The sequence below is a fragment of the Littorina saxatilis genome, linkage group LG5 (assembly GCF_037325665.1).
Source record: "Littorina saxatilis isolate snail1 linkage group LG5, US_GU_Lsax_2.0, whole genome shotgun sequence".
NCBI classification, from domain to species: Eukaryota; Metazoa; Mollusca; class Gastropoda; order Littorinimorpha; family Littorinidae; genus Littorina; species Littorina saxatilis.
In genome coordinates this window covers 6,810,625-6,831,556 of record NC_090249.1, presented here as the reverse complement: position 1 = coordinate 6,831,556, position 20,932 = coordinate 6,810,625, and the positions used below count along the sequence as shown (strand labels likewise).

Genomic DNA, 20,932 nt, shown 5'->3' with positions numbered 1-20,932 from the left:
TTTGAAATTACATTAATAGAGGATTTTGTTTGTTCATATTGTGCTCGCCTGGAGTGCTTTCGTATTCTGTAGTAAAATATTGCAGTAGGTGTATTTTAAACCGACATCACTGAGACAAAACACACTACATATATGAACAGAAGGAAAACATCACCCAAAAATGGAGAGAGAGAGAGAGAGAGAGAGAGAGAGAGAGAGAGAGAGAGAGAGAGAGAGAGAGAGAGAGAGAGAGAGAGAGAGAGAGAGAGAGAGAGAGAGAGAGTTCTTCATCGTAGTCAATTAAAACAGCGCTTCATTGATTTTCGGCTGCATCACTTGTAATGGGCCATTTCGCTTCATTTGCAGGCGAGGAGTGCATTAACAAGTAATCTATTTCAATATAATTCAAAGCACACAATAACTGAACCGAAAATGCACCAGAATCAAATTTATTTTAAAGCATCGCTTTCAATGGATGTTCCGAAGCGTGAAGCGCCCGATCAGTATTAAAACCGCTTTTGAAACAACGCTCGGGGTGGAAATTATAAATTTGACATGTGCGTGTGTATCGGTGTCACTCAGGTCACACAGAGAAAAACCTCATCAAAAGAGTCCTCTTGTTCCCTTTGGCCAAACATGGAAAACAAATCACACGGAATCAACACCAAGCCACGCTTGTCAATTATCCGCCATCTTTCGCTCCACTGCGCATGCACTGCACGCATGCGCCGGTCTGTATTCAACAGGAAATGGAATAAACATGTGACATTTTTTGCGTCAGTAATCCGTCGAGGAACTGTCGATTTTTCCATCCTCGTTTTTGAGCTCTTGCATAAAGCATGCATTTTGCCGCTATAACCAGCCCAAGGCGTTCAGAAGGGAGTTTTTAGAGCCTGTTGTTACGGCAGACACACTTTCCGCTAGACCGCCTGCACTCAAAGTGGACTCGATCTGATTGCAAGGTCTTGACGTTTCAAACGTGAGACAACCTGTCATGTCACTCGTGCCGATAATGTCATGAGCAAACATGCAACAGTTTAGCTGCAATGTTTTTTCTCCATCTTTCTGCATCTTTGCTTTTCCTGCCTGCGGTTTAAAACGTGTCCCTTTACTGTTAGCTATTGGGCAAAATGGCGTGCTAGAGTTTAGGTTTTCCATTTTCTTTTGGACTTCTTATTGATTAATGCTGTTCTCAAATTGACAGCTTGCCATGGAATTCAAAGAAAATTCGCCTCCTGCACTATTGATATGTTCAGAAACGAACATCTCAGTTAAGGCAATGTGAAATACATCGACAAGATCGATAAACAGACAAATGAGTTACATTGTTCATTGAATGGCCGTCATGTGTACATCTACTTCGCCTCATGTTTATTTCGCCCCCAAACTGATTACAATTCAAAAAGTCTTTCAAAGTATCAAGTTTGAACTTGCAAAAATGGTTCTGTGTCCACAAAATAATTGTGTTCGTAGCCAATAATATGTTTAACGTTTTCACACGAGCACAGAGGTATGAAAATGGGACGAATGACACTACAAAAATGGGACGAAAACGGGGGCGAAACCAGGCGAAGTACTTTGACCATGAAGCGAATCGAAAATGCTGCGATAAAAATGTTGGTTGTTGTGTTTAAACAAGGTTTTACTAAAAATTAAACATGATACAATAATAAAACGAGAAACAATAGGGACACGAACTCAAGCGAACGCTTATATTACGTGCCCTACGCAGTTTGGAGAATAACACAAGTATGATGTCGGATATAACATTACTTATATATTATAAAACTATCTGGATCAAAATCAGAGTCAAAGCAAACCAAGCAAAGAATAAGTCAAAAACTGTTTGGGCCCCCCCCAAAAAAATAGGTCTGTTTACGGTAACCCGACCGACCCTAGTTTTTTCGCGCGACCCTAGACTTTTTTTTTTGGCATTTGGGGGGGAAAAAAAAAAATCTTGTTTTTTCTGGCAAAATAACGTAAAAAATATGGTTTTTTGGAAAAAAAAAGAAAAAAAAAATCCCGACCTACCGACCCTATTTTTTGGGCCTATGTTACCGTAAACAGACCTATTTTTTTTTGGCCTTGTCAACGTCCCTTCAACTGATATGGCTATATGCGGGATTGTGGGTAAAATGGACACAAGGAGAAAGGTATTGATACGGTTTGGAATGTCGATAAAATCAAACAGGAAGATGTAACAGTATATGATACAACCTTTCACCATGTCTTGCTGTTTTCGATCTATTCACCATGTTCGTTTCGACATCGAGTCAATGGGAACAGCCATGCCGGTACAGTTGACAGCATTATACACAAACAGGCAACAAGTTATGTTTTTTGTTTGTTTGTTTTGTTTTTTCTTCATCGCGCTCATCCTTTCTCCTTTGCCATTTTCTCTAAAGAGTTTTGCTCCCAAAAGGCGAGAAAAGGTCAAGCCAAGTAGGCCGGAAAAGAAAATGGCTTTGCTGCGATCAATTCTTGTTAAAGCGAAAGCTTTTTTCCCCAATGCAATATTTCTGCCGTCAATTGTCTAAATAAGCGTGTTTCGTGATGATTCTTTTTTTCAACGGCGAAGCAGCAAGGAGAGAAAGAAATTAAAATAACTCGCTTCTCGGTAACATTCAGGGAAATGAAATCTTCCGCCTTCACGCTTTTGAGAGAAGGCAACGGAGGAAGAAAAATAGTTGTGGCTAAACGCTGGCGATGGAAAACATTCAACACGGGGACGCAAAATGGATGTCAGGACGGAAGAATACACATTCTTCTTGGTGTTGTTTTTCCATTTCTTGCGTAACTTCTTGATACCTCCGCGATTGAGGGAATTTAACGCAACCCCCCCCCCCTCTCCCCCCTCTCTCTGCCTCTGTCTCTCTCTTTCTATCTACCTCTTTTTTCTGTCTTTTTTATCTCGCTTTTTCTCTTTCACACTCTCTCCCTAAAGTTTATCTAACTCATTCTCCTCTCTTTCTTTCTTCCTTTTGCCCTCTTCCTCTCTACCCCTCTTCTTTCGTTCTCTCTCTAAAAGCGTACAATTATACCGTTATTTCTTAAATCACGCAATTTCCGTGTTTGTTTTAATTAGTTTAGTTTTTTGCAACTGCGATTATTCTTCCCTTTTCTGGAATGAAAACAAATTGGATGTTTTCGGCATCCTAATCTCGTGATCTTGTTGTTGGATATTGATAAATGTCTTGGTAAACGTTTTAGAATTAAGAATCGGGGTTTCAAATGTTGTTTTAAATGTGTTTCCCGGTGTAACACCCCGCTCTGTCCCCCAGCTGAAAGTGTCGCCCGGGGTTCGCTTCGGTAACACGAATCCGAAAACACTCCCCATCGGGTTTAGTTATAACCGTTTGAAGAAAGAGAGAATGCTTTATGTCCTACAGGCTAAATATTTCGCCTCTTTAAGAACAAGATATGGGTTATATGATTCGAGTTTTACGCCCTCACGGCTTTTGACGAAATAAACAAATGTATGCGTGTTTAGGTGGCATCAGCCATCTGCACTTATGGCAGAATGACCGAGGTCTTTTACGTGCCACAGTGGTGACACGGGGGTGGGACATGGCTTCCGTCTTTGGGTCTGCACATAAAGTTGACCCGAGTCCGTCCCGCCCCGAATTCGAACCTGCGATCTTCCGATCATAACCCTTTAGCCTATCTCTCTCACTTATGGCAGATTGACCGAGGTCTTTTACGTGCCACAGTGGTGACACGGGGGTGGGACATGGCTTCCGTCTTTGGGTCTGCACATAAAGTTGACCCGAGTCCGTCCCGCCCCGAATTCGAACCTGCGACCTTCCGATCATAACCCTTTAGCCTATCTCTCTCACTTATGGCAGATTGACCGAGGTCTTTTACGTGCCACAGTGGTGACACGGGGGTGGGACATGGCTTCCGTCTTTGGGTCTGCACATAAAGTTGACCCGTGTCCGTACCGCCCCGAATTCGAACCTGCGACCTACCGATTATAACCCTTTAGCCTATCTCTCTTCATTTATACTTGGGTGGGGATGGTTTTGGGTGGGGATGGTTTTGGGTGGGGATGGTTTTGGATGGGGATGGTTTTGGGTGGGGATGGTTTGGGGTGGGGGATATTTTCAAAGAAGAATGGGGGGGGGGGGGGGGGGGGACAAATTGCAGAACGTGGCAAGTGGACATAATTGTGATACCAAATGGTCCCCTGGGACAGTTTAGGTCACCGAAGCGTCCCCCGGGGGACTTCTCTCTCTTAATCTTTCTGTCTCTGTCTCTGTTTGTCTGCCTGTCTGTTTCTCGCTCTCTTCGTATCTGTTGGTGTTGGTAGCCCTGATTCAGCGCAAAACAGATGCGCATACGAATACGCCCATTCCAACCATTATACGCAAAAGAAAGCCCTGATTCTGCAGTGAAAGTAGACGCGCGTATCAGTACGCCCATTATAGCCATTATGCATCCAAGATAGCCCTGATTCTGCTGAAAGTAGACGCTCGTATCAGTACGCCTATTCCAGCCGTTATACATACAGAATAGCCCTGATTCTGCGCAAAAAACGCTCGTATGATACGCCTTTTCCAGCCATTATACATACAAGATAGCCCTGATTCTGCTGAAAGTAGTGCGTATCAGTACGCCTATTCCAGCCTTTATACATACAAGATAGCCCTGATTCAGCGCAAAGCAGACGCGCGTATGAATACGCCCATTTCAATCACTATACGTAAATGAAAGCCCTGATTCTTCTGAAAGTAGACGCGCGTATGAATACGCCCATTCCAACCATAATACATACAAGAGAGCCCTGATTCTGCACAAAGTGGACGCGCGTATGAATACGTCCATTCCGGCCATTACACATACAAGAGAGCCCTGATTCTTGGTAGAGCAGACGAGCGTATGAATACGTCCATTCCAGCTATTACACATACACAATAGCCCTAATTCTACGCCCATTCCAGCCGTTATGCATACAAGACAAGATAGCCCTGATTATGCGGCTGAAAGCAGACGCGCGTAAACTATGAATTCGTCCATTCCAACCATTATACATACAATATAGCCCTGTTTTTTTTTGTCTCGCTCGTTAAGCGGAAAGCGGTCCTTGACGCTGCGTATGAACACATGCTTTCTGGCCACCCTTTCTTTTATCATCATGTTTTATGCAAGCACTTGGGGCGATTTTAGCACCACTCTGTAAGGGATCAAACGGAAATATTGGCAAGCATTAGGAAATCAAGCGCCGCATCTCTGACCGTGATTGCGCGTTTGATCGCCATTGTGATTTTTCTGATGTTTTGTGTTGGTTTGATTTTTGTTTTTTTTCTCTCCTTGGATGTTGTTGTCTGATTGAGTCGCTGCGTAAAGTGCTGGCAGTGTTGGACACGGAAAAGCTTTTTGTGTAATGACTTCACACAGGTGAGGTCTTCATCTACCGGCTTATACTTATGTCTATGAAAGCTTAAATACAGGATCCTGTCAACAGTTGTTTTGTGTTCGTGCGCAAAGATATTTTTGACGGACCGGTTTCTTTGTGGGACACTGTGCTTTTTCGTGTGCTCTCCATATTTTTGTTCCGCGTTGCGCCATGGTATGTGTGTGTGTGTGTGTGTGTGCGTGTGCGCGCGCGCGTGCTTGTGTGTGTGCGTGCGTGTGTGTGTGAGTTTTCCTCTGCGTGCGTTCGTGCGTGACCGCGTGTATGCGTGTATGTGTGTGTGTGCGTGAGTTGACGTCTGAAATTGACGATGAATAGCATCTTTGTTTCCATTGTTATGGGGGCGAGGACGCCCCCATTCTATACGGATAGTTTCGAGGTTGACCATGGGCAGCGCCATTTTGTTGTGAAATACGTCATCAGTTTGTGCACACAGGAAGTTGTGACATCCGTCACCCTATGGGAGGGGTGGAGGCAACATTGTTCATCTGTAGAAAGTTGTGAAATCCGTCACCCTATGGGAGGAGTGAAGGCAAAATTGGTCATCACAGAGTTTGTGTAACACAGGAAGTTGTGAAATACGTCACCCTATGGGAGGGGTGACGGCAAAATCGCAAAAACATAATAGGTCGCATTGTGCAGGGTCAACTGCAACAAACTCAAACCGAGCCATTCATACCTAGTTGTATTTGAGCGACTTATATACCGACATTTTTATTTCTTATTTTCAGCACAGGTGTAGGAAAAATCATGAACCAAAATGTTATTTATTTTCTAATTTAACATTTTTTTACAAATATGACCATGGTCTTTTAAACATACAGTGACATTAAACATTGTTATGTTAAAAAAAAAGAAAAAAGAAAAAAAGCTTTTGTGCACAAATTAGAAAATACATTGTACATTTTACCTACAGGCCAAACAGTGTCTGTTGTCGACAAAGGACCCAGCAAGTTGCTATTTTTAGATCGATTAAAAGTTGTCAAGAACAGGCGCTTACATTTGGATGTGTCCACTGATAGTAGGTTTGGTTGTGATCAATCAGAATGATGTGGGAATAAAAATGTATGACAGTTTGGTATGATGACATGCAATTCAAATATGCTGAAATGTAATATTATACATGATATAATATTATTATGGCTGTTGCCATGACCATGAACCCCAAGAAAGGTTTAATGTTATGTAAAATCAAAATACCAAAATCAAGCACCTACTAATCTGGTCTACGGTGAGGGAAGATTGAGGCCAACTTCGCGCGCCGCGCTCATTGGCTCAGTATTGAACTTGCGTCAAGGCCGATGCGCGTAGATTCCCAGAATGTTTACTTTCGGTTAGATTCTTCGACAGCATTCGCAGAGGTGACTGCCGTTACAGAGGTGAGTAAAACTGACCATCGAAAGGAAAATAAGATTCATATTGGTAATACTAATAACATACTTGCACAAGCATGTATCTACCAAAACTGTATGGGAGCACATAGTTGGAAAGGCGTGGTGAAGCGATCAAATCGAATCGTCCGTCTCAGTCAAGGTCCTGAGCGAAAGAGAGTGAAAAACCGGCCACAGTTCTCAGCATCGTGTGTCTGTGTGTAACCTCTTTCATTGACAAGATACTCTTGTTTCCCCTCAGCCTTGACCATTGAGTCGGTTACCTAATCTGTGAACCCTTCAGTTGTCTTGCTGTGTCAAAAGTTACGACACAGTCAACTGGTTTTGCTCTGAGTGAACAGTTGGAGGTGACCTCTCTGGCCACAGCCCAACAGTACATGGCTGGAGGGAGTGAGAGAGAGAGGGAGGCGGGGGGGGGGGGGTGGGGGGTGGAGGGGTAGCTGGCTAAACTCTGTGGGGTGTCCGGTGTCACTGCATGTCAGCAGGAAGAGCATTGGAGAGAAATAGAGAGGTGTACTCTTCCACACAATTTCCAAGCATCAGTTGTCACGGCTTGGGGTAGGCATTAGTGAGGGAGAGTGTGAGCTGTGTTATGTACAGTGTATTTCCGACTGAAGAGTGAAAAGTCACTGCCATGCCACATGATCGGCATGCAGTCAATAAAGCCAGACAAGATGAAAATAAATTACATGATTATGACATGCAGCTCTATCTGCTGCTATATATTCAAACTGGGTTTCAAGCTTATTCTTGCAAAGCATCTGCACACGCTCCTCTGTGCTGTGTTTGTGTGGCTGCTTTCGTATGTCAGTGCATGGTGAGTGTGTTCACTGCCTTGAGGATTTATTTTATCTCTTCTTTTCAACACTTTTCATACAAATCATTTTTACAGAACGTTTAAAGAAGTATTAGGAGTTTATTGTTTAGCAGCCACAAGAAGTGATTAGCATATAGGCCACGGTCAAAAGATCGTGTAGGTTACCTAGCCCAAAAGTTAGGCTAGGATAGCAACTGATCAAAAGATGATGATGATAATTAGTTTTAACGTCCTCTTAGAACCATTTGGCCTATCTTGGGACAGGTAGAGTTAATATGCTTTATGTGGGGACAAGACACTGGACAAACATGCAAACAGAGAACACATATGATCGTGTTATATATCTGGAGGTCCTGTTGCGATATTTCAAAATGGGGATGGAAGTAATGATTGTGTACGCGGAATGTGGTTGGACTGGAGCGGTTTTGTAGGCTTATTTGCTTTTTATGTATGTAGAATATGTTTGTATGTGTGGCTGAATAAGTTACAAAAACCAAAAACAAAACAAAACAAAACAAAACAAAACAACAACAAAAAAAAGCAAAAAAACAAAACAAAAAACAAAAAAAAATAATAAAAAATAAAAAGATCAAAAGATCAGACAAAGGCTTAACAGCCTAAGTACCAGTCTGATAACATAACATAACATAACAACATAGACTCAATCCTGTTGTTTGTGTGTCTCTGTGTGAGTGTATGGGGGATGGGGGAGGGGGTGGTGTGGTCACCCCTCCCGTGACCGGACACCTGCAATGTACGGACAGTTTTGCTGTGGCCCAAGGGTGTCCGTTCATGAGAGGGACTGCTGTACATTGGTGCTCAGTGATTTACAAGCATGTTTTCTGTTGCTATGTAAATTCTCCTGTCTTATGTAGAACACACACACTTTGTATTACATTTTTTTTTTACAATAATCTCATTTGGTGCTGGGTACAAATATTTTAAAAGTTTTCAGGTTCATGTTATTCTCTAGTTTCACTTTTTGTTTTACGCTCGACACGTGTTTGAATCTGTATCTGTCTGCAACTGTGAGTAAGTACACCTGAATCCAACATACTAAAGAGAAATAGAGAGCTTCAGTATTTAGTCTGTACTTTAAAAAAATTGTTATTGCATGCATTTTTCTTCCGTTGTATTTTTTATGTCTTGAAAATAATAAAAATTGCTTTGAAAATGTATTGTGTACCGCAGTCAGAAGTAATTTATTACTTTTGGGAGTTTAGTAACGTGATATCAGTTTTCAATTGTTCGTTCACTTATATTGCTTTCAGATTTAACACACAAGAAACAGCAGCACGGTTTTCGTTGCGAAAAAGGGCATTGGCAGTGCTACGCGATCGAATTGTGTATTATGTACACGCGGTGTTCTTCTGGAAAAGACCGAAGCGACATGTGACGTCAGTCGTTCAGCCCGCGAGCGGTGGGAGGGGGGGGGGGTCACATGGTTTGTTTGTTTGTTTGTTTGTTTCAGACCCACACCCATATACACACATTTCACATGTAAACCATTTGTCCGCCCCCTGTCGATATTTATCGACTAAGTTCCTTGTTACTGTTGCAGTCCCACTTTTTACCTTGTGTTTTAGATACAATATCTAAGAACACACCAAAGTTATATTCAATACTTTACAACAGTCATGCTTCAAATCAATCTCGTAAAACACTGATGATTTAGATTAATGAATAAATTTATTGGTTGGTAATATTTCCGGATTCTTTAACAAACTATTTCTATTTTAGATCTAACGAATTTGCGTTCATAGTTAATTGTTCTTGCATTGACAGCTAGTTTAGGTCGAACTGGACTTATCTCAACTGGGCTGGTTAGTTATAAAGTCCGAATGTCCTGATGGAAGCCTGGATTCACATGATGACCATAGTATTGACGAACTTGATGCAGATCACTTGATGATGATGATGATTAGTAGATAAACTCCTTTTGCTCCTCGCTGGTGGATCACACTGGTGGCGTAGCTTGGTTAGTTCACCCTTATCCCAGCGGATCCCAGACGCTCGAACCCCTGGATCAAAGGTAATACTTGTTATTAACAACGGTATCCTAGGATCAAGGTTAATTTTGATTTCTTGCCCTATCTTCATGTCGGGCAGTTCGCAGACAAACCAAGCATGGTTACTGAATAAAATACTAGATCTATATGCCGAACTAACTTGCAGCATGTACGTTTATGATTAACTTCATTAAACATTCTAAAACAAATATATGCGACATAGATGTGAGTGTATAATAGCTGTTCCTAGATGGACGCTCGATATTACAACGACACCTTACCTCTTGACGCTCCTTTCCGGACACTACTCTACGAGTCTGTGCGGCTGCGGGTTACATCTCAGGCCTTGGGATGGTAGGTTTATAGGTGCCGGCGGCTTTTCATCGGTGGTTACACAGGATTCTTGTTCTCCACTTGTAGCCTCTCAGTACCCGGCAAATAGAGTGACCGTAATGGTTAGCGGTTCACGTTTCCTTCCTCCAAATAACTGTTTTCATCCCACGATGCAACTCCATGAGTTACGTAAATTCGCATATTAATGACGCAGTAATGACGTTGATCCAACATGTAGATTCTCATACTAGTGACGTCATTACTTCGTTTCCAAGGTCTCGTAGACTCTTACCCTAATGGTGCAACAAAATATTTCAGTCTCGGCTAAACAAGAGTTGTTTGGAGTTGAGTCGTAACATAACCCCGGGGGGTGGACAAGCGAAATCTTATTTCGTTTCCGTTTATACGACTCAATATACAATACAATACAATACAATATACAATATGCATATACAATTGTTTCCACATTTTGGAGTAGATCCGCATGAGCCTGTCGCGGCCAGTTTGGCCTCACTACTCCAACGGGGTGGACAAATTTCCCTTCTGGACTCTGAAACTCAGTTGATGCGACTCAAATAGTCGGCACCTAGGTTGTCCTTTCCTGGGATGTAGTTGATTGTGAAGGAGTATGGTTGCAATTGTAGCGACCATCGTAACAGGCGAGGGTTTGTTGGATTCCTCTGTAGGCATTTCAAGGGTTGGTGGTCTGTCTCCAACACAAAGTGTCGTCCGTACAGGTATCTTTCAAACTTCTGTACTCCCCAGACTGTTGCTAGACATTCCTTTTCCACAGTCGCGTATCGGGACTCAGCCCCGAGTAGCTTCTTCGACTGGTACGCTACGGGGTGTAGCTTCTCTCCATGTAGTTGCATCAGTACCGCACCGATTCCTCGGTCTGATGCGTCAGTGCGGAGAACGAAGTCCTTGCCGAAATCAGGCATTTTCAGGACTGGTTTCTCACTGACCATTCGTTTGAGTCTTGCGAAGCTCTTCTTTGCCTCGTCACTCCATTTGAGTTTGTCTGGCAAGCTCTTCTTTGTCATGTCGGTGAGCGGCACGACCACAGTCGAGTAGTTTTCCAGGTATTCTCGGTAAAACCCCGTGAGACCCAAAAATGCGCGTAGCTGTTTCTTTGTAGCTGGCTCTTTGGCGTTCACGATCTTCACGATTTTATCGTCTTCTGGCCACCTCTCTCCATGCCCGATTTCATGGCCAAGATACGGCAATTGGTCGAATCCGATGTAGCATTTCGACGGTTTTGCTGCAAGGTTGGCTTCTTTGAGCCGCTGAAGGACTGCCTTCAGGGCTTCCATGTGTTGCTCCCACGTCTCAGTGGCTATCAAGATGTCATCCATAAAATGGTACACATCGTCTCTGTTGAGGGGACCTAGCAACTTCCTCATCATCCTGTTGAAAATGCCAGTGGCGGTCTTCAACCCGAAGGGCATGTTCACCCATCGGAACTGGCCTCGTGACGTCACAAACGCGGTTTTGTCTCTGTCTTCCTCGACAATGGGTATTCCCCAGTAGCCACGCGTGAGATCTAGCTTGGAGAAGTACTTGGCTTTTCCTAAGCTTTGGAACAAATGTTGAACGTCGGTGATGGGTTCCCCATCGAACACCGTGACATCATTCAACCCACGGAGGTCCGCGCAAAAGCGGTACTTCCCTTCTTCTTTCTTTTTGACGAGAACAATGGGTGAATTGTAAGCTGAGTTGGCGGGTTCGATGACTCCTAGCTTCAACATCTCTTCGACTTCATTCTCCACCATCTTCACATACGCATGTGGAATGGGGCGTGGTCTTATATAGACCGGTTTCTTGTCTGTGACCTCGATTCGACACGTAGTCAGATTCGTGGTGAGTGGTACGTCGGTCAGATTATCTAGTCTGTCCGCGCAGATCTGTCTTGCTTCAGTTCGCTGTGACTGAGTGAGTTTCTCTGAAAAGTGCACGTGGTCTAAACCTTCTGTGCGCTTTGTCTCAAATGTTGGGATAGTCCTCTGACTGTCCAACCTGAAGATGTCGTCGTTAGTGGTTTCGTCCTCCTCTACCACTACTGAGACGATCACTTCTTCCTCTTCTTCTTCTACTACTGCAACCGGAATTGTTCCATCGGTGACAGGTTGCTCACGTTCGACGTAAGCCTTGAGGAGGTTGACATGGAATACTTTTTCCTTCCTCCTTACTTGGACTTTGTAGTCGAAATCATTCAACTTCTCTAACACTTCAAATGGACCTTGCCAAGTGAGTTCCAGTTTGTTTGTTTTCAATGGCTTGAGAATCAGGACTTTCTCTCCTGGTTTTAGCGACCTTGGTTTGGCTTTACGATCGTAATATTGAGCAGATCGCACTGAGGCTTTTTTCAGGTTCTCTCGAGCAAGCAAACAGGTCTCTTCGATCCTCTCACGAAGGTTCACTACATATTCCGCAGTGGTTTTGACCTCATCTGAGACGCTCTCATCTGTCCAAATCTGTCTCAAGAGTTGCATTGGTCCTCTGACAGTACGCCCGAACAACAGTTCGAATGGCGAGAAACCTAAACTCTCTTGAGGAGTCTCGCGGTATGCGAACAGTAATGCAGAGATGAACGTATCCCATGCTTTGGGCTGTTCTATGCACATCTTTTTGAGCATGTTCTTTAACGTGCCATTCATTCTCTCGCACAAACCATTCCCAGCTGGATGAAATACCGCAGAGGTTTTCCTTTTGATGCGGAGGAGTTCAGTGACTTCCTGCATCAGAGTGCCTGTGAACTGGCTCCCGTTATCAGTCAATATTTCACTTGGGATACCGAGTCTAGTCCAAAAATCCCACAAAGCATCGGCTACTGTCTCGGCGTGGATGTCCTTCAACGCGACAGCTTCAGGGTAGCGGGTGGCAAAGTCAACCATGACGAGGATGTACCGTTTTTTGTTCTCGGACATAGGAAGAATAGGCCCGATGATATCGACTGCTACTCTTCTGAAAGCAGTCTCGAACACTGGCATCTTGCCCAATGGGACCTTCTTTGTAAGGTGTTTTGGCGCGGATCGCTGGCAAGCGTCACATGACAAGCAGTAGCGGCGGATCTCAACACCACAGCATGGCCACCAAAATTCGCGTCTAATCCTTTCGGCGGTACGACGCTGACCTTGGTGTCCTGCCATTGGATGATCATGGCCGAATGCGAGCACCTTACTACGGAACGATTTGGGAAGAATAACCTTCAAAGACTCCTCTCCTTTCCGATTGAACGTCGACTGGTACAAGATACCATTCTTTTCCACGACCCTCATGTGGCCTCTCTCTTCTCCAGTAGCAGCTTGTTTCCTGATGCTGTCTAACGAAGGATCTGTCTTCTGAGCCTCGCGTAAGTCCTTTGGAGTAAACATATCCGATGTTGGCTCCCGGCTACTTGGCTTACTCGCAGATTTGTCTCTATCATTGTCCAATTTGGACTGTGCTCTGGTATCTACGGCCCCAGCGACTGTCTCAGCGCTGTCGTGATACCAGGCAGGTTCTCTGACAGGGAAAATCGGTGTTTTCCTCCTGTCGTTCTGAGTTCCATGGAACTCCCCTATGAGCACCGGCATTATGGGATCCGCCATGACCACGACTTCTGTCTCTCCGCAGAAGAAGGGCGAATCCACATGAATGATCGCGGTCTCGCAGTACCGGACTTTACTTTTGTCCGCTAACGTGGTCCTCTTTCTCTGACCAGTCATTTTGTCGGCCGGCACAAGATGTGCGGCCACCACAATCGAGCTACAGCCCGAGTCTCTCAGGGCGGTCACTCGTTTGCCGTTGACTTTGACGTCAACTAGATCCGAAAACTTTTTTGTGGTGCAGTCTCGACACAATTTATCTAACGGGGATTTTCTTCCCTGTGTTTCGCGTCGGACATCTTCAACCGTCACAGCTCCGGCGGTGTTGCCTTTTTTCCGTAAGGGACAATCGCTCGAACGGTGTAGACCTACGCGACAATAGAAGCATAGTCCTGCTTCTCGGAGTTTTTCGCGTTCCGCCGGTGTCAAAGAAGATCTTTTACCTTGTTGAGGTGATGGTTTATGATCCTTCTCAAAACGTTTCGTTCCGTCCTGAGGAGTTCGCGTTGGTGTCGGTCTCAATTTATTTTGGCTTCTGTTCAGCTCATAATCGGACGCGAGTTTTCCCATCTCCTTGGCATTGATCGGGTTCCGGTCTTTGACATGCACGGCGAGATCGGAAGGCATTGACTGCAATGACTGCTCTCGCAGGATCAAATCGGTTAATCCTTTGACAGTTTTCTCGCACGGATCAAGCTCGATCCACTTGGTTAGGTACCGATCGAGTCTAGTGATGTGTTCTTTGTAAGTTTCCGCGGGATTACGTCTAGTATTGCGGAATTTCATGCGATATTGCTCAGCGGTGAGCTGGAATCCTTCAAATAACGCGCTCTTCACCTTTTCATAGTCATCAACATCCTCATCGTCCATTTTGGACACGATGGTACGGGCCTTACCTTTCAAGAAGTATATCAGCCGGGAGGCTTTCTTTGATTCGTCCAAATTCATATCTCTGGCATAGTGTTCAAACTGTTTGAGCCAGGATTCAACGTCATCCTTGTCATCAAGGTAAGGGATTTTGGGAATGAAACGGGGATCATGGTCATGTGAGGGTTGGGAAGGATGAGCTGCGTTTTCATTCGTGTTCATCTGAACCTCGCTCTGAATGCGCAGCTCTTCTATCCTAAAGAGTCTGTCTCTCTCATTCTCTTTGAATTGGCGCTCATCTTTTCGCTCTTGAGCTGCTCGCTCATGTTCACGCTCTTGAGCTTCTTTATCCCTCTCCCCTTGGACGAATGACTGTAGTTCCTTTCCCTCCAAACCAAACTCTTTCCCCATGGTGATCAATTCCTTGATCGAACTGACGCTGGGACTTGATGGAACGGTCTGCTCGACCTGTCCGTTCACAGGCTGAGCGGCGTGGCCGTCATCACCTAGATTGGTGATATCAATCAGATTTGCTCCTTCTGTATATTCTGGGTCTATGCCCACGGTTGACGAGAATCTGGTGTAGTGCTGATGATGTCTGGTATCAGCCATTTTAGGTAATCCCTCAAAATACAAAACTTTGGTACATCCACTCTTGGTGGTACTCTAATATGGAAGACTCTTACCCGCAGGTATTGTTCAACCTTTCAACACTGGTACAAACAATGTTACACGCGCACGTGATTTTTCCTACACCTGTCCTTCGTCTCTATCTTGAACCGAAACGACTAACTAGGACTTAGCGGTGTGTCGCTGAGTAAGTTGCCTTACAAAGCCTTATGTGATGACGACCTTCAGTCTGTCAACACACCCACAGAAGTTTTCCCCACTATTAACTATCAACCCGCGGGTTATAGATAACTAATAATGTGAAGCACAACTTAAATAAGCAACACGTTTTAAATGTTACTCCGACTAGAGTTATAATTTAATCTGAACTTAAACTAAGGTCCTAGTACTATCGAGCGTCCATCCTGGTTGGAATTATAACACACTCACCGTTTTGATCAGAACTTGAGAGTATAATTCGAACCGACAGTTAGTTAGTAAACTGCCAATTTCCCGTGAAGTTGTCGAACATCAATTCTATGTCTTACCTTATGACTATGATACTGTTCGACGAACTAGATGGAAATCCTTCCACGAATTAATTTAGCAAAAACGCTGTTCGTGAACAACAGCGATCGCGAAGATTCTTTGGGCAGAATGTACCCAAATCAAACACGGAGTTATTTAAAATTTCTTCTTACAGAAATAATTTAAATATTCTACTTACCAATACCACCGTCTGGTCTGTATATGAGTGAATCCGACATGAAGCAGGAAATGATTTTGAATTTTGAAGAAAGAAAAAAATGAAGAAAGATTTTTCCAGAAAATATTCTAATTTCCGTCGCTTCACGGATAATTTGACTAACTAATTTATGGGGTAAACCAGTTGTCAATGCAAGTTTTTCTTAGGTACGAACACGAGTTCAGTATAGATCTCCGGACAGAGCCCCCATTGTTGCAGTTCCACTTTTTACCTTGTGTTTTAGATACAATATCTAAGAACACACCAAAGTTATATTCAATACTTTACAACAGTCATGCTTCAAATCAATCTCGTAAAACACTGATGATTTAGATTAATGAATAAATTTATTGGTTGGTAATATTTCCGGATTCTTTAACAAACTATTTCTATTTTAGATCTAACGAATTTGCGTTCATAGTTAATTGTTCTTGCATTGACAGCTAGTTTAGGTCGAACTGGACTTATCTCAACTGGGCTGGTTAGTTATAAAGTCCGAATGTCCTGATGGAAGCCTGGATTCACATGATGACCATAGTATTGACGAACTTGATGCAGATCACTTGATGATGATGATGATTAGTAGATAAACTCCTTTTGCTCCTCGCTGGTGGATCACACTGGTGGCGTAGCTTGGTTAGTTCACCCTTATCCCAGCGGATCCCAGACGCTCGAACCCCTGGATCAAAGGTAATACTTGTTATTAACAACGGTATCCTAGGATCAAGGTTAATTTTGATTTCTTGCCCTATCTTCATGTCGGGCAGTTCGCAGACAAACCAAGCATGGTTACTGAATAAAATACTAGATCTATATGCCGAACTAACTTGCAGCATGTACGTTTATGATTAACTTCATTAAACATTCTAAAACAAATATATGCGACATAGATGTGAGTGTATAATAGCTGTTCCTAGATGGACGCTCGATATTACAACGACACCTTACCTCTTGACGCTCCTTTCCGGACACTACTCTACGAGTCTGTGCGGCTGCGGGTTACATCTCAGGCCTTGGGATGGTAGGTTTATAGGTGCCGGCGGCTTTTCATCGGTGGTTACACAGGATTCTTGTTCTCCACTTGTAGCCTCTCAGTACCCGGCAAATAGAGTGACCGTAATGGTTAGCGGTTCACGTTTCCTTCCTCCAAATAACTGTTTTCATCCCACGATGCAACTCCATGAGTTACGTAAATTCGCATATTAATGACGCAGTAATGACGTTGATCCAACATGTAGATTCTCATACTAGTGACGTCATTACTTCGTTTCCAAGGTCTCGTAGACTCTTACCCTAATGGTGCAACAAAATATTTCAGTCTCGGCTAAACAAGAGTTGTTTGGAGTTGAGTCGTAACAGTTAACTGTTCGCTTCGTTGTAGCAATGCGTGAGTATAAATTAAGTGCGGGGAGGGGCGGTGGTGTTCTTACGTAAATTATTTAAACCCGACTGAGCAACCACACGGGAGAGAAAGAAAAACGAAGACAAATGAAGAAATAAAACAACTGAAGTACTGATATGCTAATTTATCCCTTACTGCAGCATTTTTTCATAACTCTTTTTTCTTGAAAAATGTCCCCCCCAAATTCCTTCCCTCTGTGTGCATTCTACACAGAATTCCCACTTTCATGACTTCCAGCGTTATTTGGCAGTGAAGCTGTAAAGATTTCCCCGTCTTTTGGAAGGAGGCTTGTGAAAGGAGAGTGGTAAAAACGTCGAGTCGAGTTATGTTGATCGAATGCACAATTATTCAGCGCTCTTGTGCACCTCTAGCTTTCAGGAATACATGTACAGGCTAGTGTGTGCCTTGATTTTTGCTGTATTTATCTGTTTCTGGTCTTTTTCTGAGTTTCCGTGATTCTGTCTTTATGTAGGTCTGTTTCGCTGTCTGTGTCTATCTGTCTCTCTCTGTCTCTCGTTTGCTTCTCCCTCTCTCTTACTTTCTACCCCCCTCCCCTCTCTCTCTCTCTCTCCGTTTACTTAGGTGTCCGTCCGTCTGTCTCTCGCTCTCACTCTGGTTCCCCCCTCTCTCTCTCTCTCTCTCTCTCTCTCTCTCTCTCTCTCTCTCTTTGCGCAGTCTTTGCTTTCGTTTACAATTATTCTCTGTATATGTTCCAAGGACAGGTTGGAAGATTGATTCTGAGTTCTGAGTTCTGAGTTCTCTTCCCTTCAGTTTTAGGCTTAGTCGCAGGATACCAACGGGAGACTTACTGGCTCACACAGGATTTTTTAATTTGCAAGGAGGTCAGAGAACCTAACATGTTATGAGATCCGACAAGAAACGAAGGAATCGCTGCCAGGAAGCAACCGGGACAAGACCGCAAACAGAAAAATGACCCTTCTGTTATTTTTGATTGCACCATCTTCAGTTCAATTAATTTATTTATTTTATTTATTTTATTTTATGCAATTAATATCGCGCACATATCTCAACCACGGATTCAAGCCGCAGGGATTTATTTATGCCGTTTGAGATGGAATGTTTTACACAATATATCACGCATTCACCGCATTCACATCGGCCAGCAAACCTCAAGTCTATTAGGGTGAGCATTCACCTTTCACGGCCTATTATTCCAAGTCACACGGGTATGTCGGTGTTTTGTTTATGGGTTGGGGGGGGGGGGGGAGTGGGTAGGGGGATTTGGGGTGAAGCAGGGGACGGCAACGGAAGTTTTTTTCCGGTGTATCTTGACATGTGGTGTTTTTTTGTACGATGGAAATGAAAAAAAGTTCACTGTTTGTTTAAAGTACTCAGCAAAACAGAGTTCAACGAAATCTAGACCAAAGCTTTGTCCTTTAATTAAATGTGCCAAACACATCTCACATTTCATTGAGAATAGTTTCTGTGCCTTTCTACTTGCAAAGGTTGGATCCGTGACTGTCTTCTGAGATTGCCATTGGTTGTTTAAAAGTACAAGAGAAAGTTATGTTTTGCTCTTCGCATCATTTCAACGCTTACATTTCCTTGACCTTTCCAAACCTTTGCCATGTCTACACCAACGCAAAAAGGCGATCCGGATATATTATTTCAACGATATCGCTTTTAAAAAAACAACTTCCAAACACTACCTTCTTGTTTTGATCTGTTTTCTAATATTACTTTTTGTTAACGTTATCGACACTTTGCAGCTTTTTGTTAACGTTATCGACACTTTGCAGCTTTTTGTTTCAGAGCACAAAAAGAGTTTGTCTTAGTTCAGTTATTTAAAAGGAAAGTCATGGTTTAAGCTTAGAGGGCTAATGTCAATATATTCAGTAATTTGCACCATAGTCATTTGAAACATTTTTCACGAACTTGCCGGAGTAGTCTCATGTTCGAAGACGCATACATTATATGAATTTTTTTCTTTTTTTGTTTCCATCTATTATTGTTCTGCTCAAGTGTTATTTGTGTTTGATTTGTTCAGGATTTCGTGTGAGATGGAATTTTTTACACAATACATCAAGCATTCACATCGGCCAGCAGATCGCAGCCATTTCGGCGCATATCCTACTTTTCACGGCTTATTATTCCAAGTCACACGGGTATTTTGGTGGACATTTTTATCTATGCCTATACAATTTTGCCAGGAAAGACCCTTTTGTAAATCGTGGGATCTTTAACGTGCACACCCCAATGTAGTGTACACTAAGGGACCTCGGTTTTTGGTCTCATCCGAAAGACTAGCACTTGAACCCACCACCTAGGTTAGGAAAGGGGGGAGAAAATTGCTAACGCCCCGACCCAGGGTCGAACTCGCAACCTCTCGCTTCCGAGCGCAAGTGCGTTACCACTCGGCCACCCAGTTCCGTATCAACTATCCTGCTCAGCGCAACCACTCCCGCGGTAGTCTGGCTTGTCAATTTCACTACCTTTGCCATGAGCGGTGGACTGACGATGCTACGAGTATACGATCTTGGTGAAGAAATGCAGTTTCAGTTTCATTCTTTGAGTTCGACGTCGACAGCTTGACTAAATGTTGTAGTTTCGCCTTTCGCGACTTGTTCTTTCTTTCATTCAATCTGTCTTCTTTTGTTTCCATCTAGTATTGCTCTGCTCGTGTTTTATTAATTTGTTTGTTTTGCTCTGGAGTTCTTTTGTTTCTTGTCCTCGATTCTTTTGTTTATTCATTTCCCGTTTATTATTGTTCTGCTCAAGTGTTATTTTTGTCTGTTTTGTTCAGGATTTCTGTTGTTTCTTGTGTCCTCGTTCCTTTGTTTGTGTTCTCCTTTTTTTAAATTCGTTTGTTTTTCTGTTTTTTGTTGTTGCTGGTTGTTTTTCTCTCTCGTACCTCATTTTCCCTTCTTTCTTTCTTTCATTCAATCTTTCTTTCTTTTTTATATTTAGTCAAGTTTTGACTAAATATTTTAACATCGAGGGGGAATCGAAACGAGGGTATGGTGTATGTGCGTGTGTCTGTGTGTGTGTCTGTGTGTGTGTCTGTGTGTGTGTGTAGAGCGATTCAGACTAAACTACTGGACCGATCTTTATGAAATTTGACATGAGAGTTCCTGGGTATGAAATCCCCGAACGTTTTTTTCATTTTTTTGATAAATGTCTTTGATGACGTCATATCCGGCTTTTCGTGAAAGTTGAGGCGGCACTGTCACGCCCTCATTTTTCAACCAAATTGGTTGAAATTTTGGTCAAGTAATCTTCGACGAAGCCCGGGGTTCGGTATTGCATTTCAGCTTGGTGGCTTAAAAATTAATTTATGACTTTGGTCATTAAAAATCGGAAAATTGTAAAAAAAAATAAAAATTTATAAAACGATCCAAATTTACGTTTATCTTATTCTCCATCATTTGCTGATTCCAAAAACATATAAATATGTTATATTCGGATTAAAAACAAGCTCTGAAAATTAAATATATAAAAATTATTATCAAAATTTTTTTTTCGAAATCAATTTAAAAACACTTTCATCTTATTCCTTGTCGGTTCCTGATTCCAAAAACATATAGATATGATATGTTTGGATTAAAAAACACGCTCAGAAAGTTAAAACAAAGAGAGGTATAGAAAAGCGTGCTATCCTTCTTAGCGCAACTACTACCCCGCTCTTCTTGTCAATTTCACTGCCTTTGCCATGAGCGGTGGACTGACGATGCTACGAGTATACGGTCTTGCTGAAAAAGGGCAGCTACTTGACTAAATATTGTATTTTCGCCTTACGCGACTTGTTTCCTTTTGTTTTTA

At 43.0% G+C, this 20,932-nt stretch overlaps 1 protein-coding gene and 1 long non-coding RNA gene across 2 annotated transcripts in view; both read left to right on the top strand.

The window, feature by feature from the left end:
• The window catches only part of LOC138966208 (uncharacterized), a 349,546-nt gene that overhangs the window by 181,892 nt on the left and 146,722 nt on the right, over positions 1 to 20,932 (top strand). The gene's annotated exons all lie outside the window — the stretch shown is intronic.
• LOC138965922 (receptor-type tyrosine-protein phosphatase epsilon-like) overlaps positions 15,068 to 20,932 on the top strand; it is a 103,492-nt gene continuing 97,627 nt past the window's right edge. The window contains exon 1 of the mRNA XM_070338002.1: positions 15,068 to 15,088. Within this exon, the coding sequence (XP_070194103.1) occupies positions 15,068 to 15,088 (21 nt within the window). The remainder of the gene's footprint in view (positions 15,089 to 20,932) is intronic.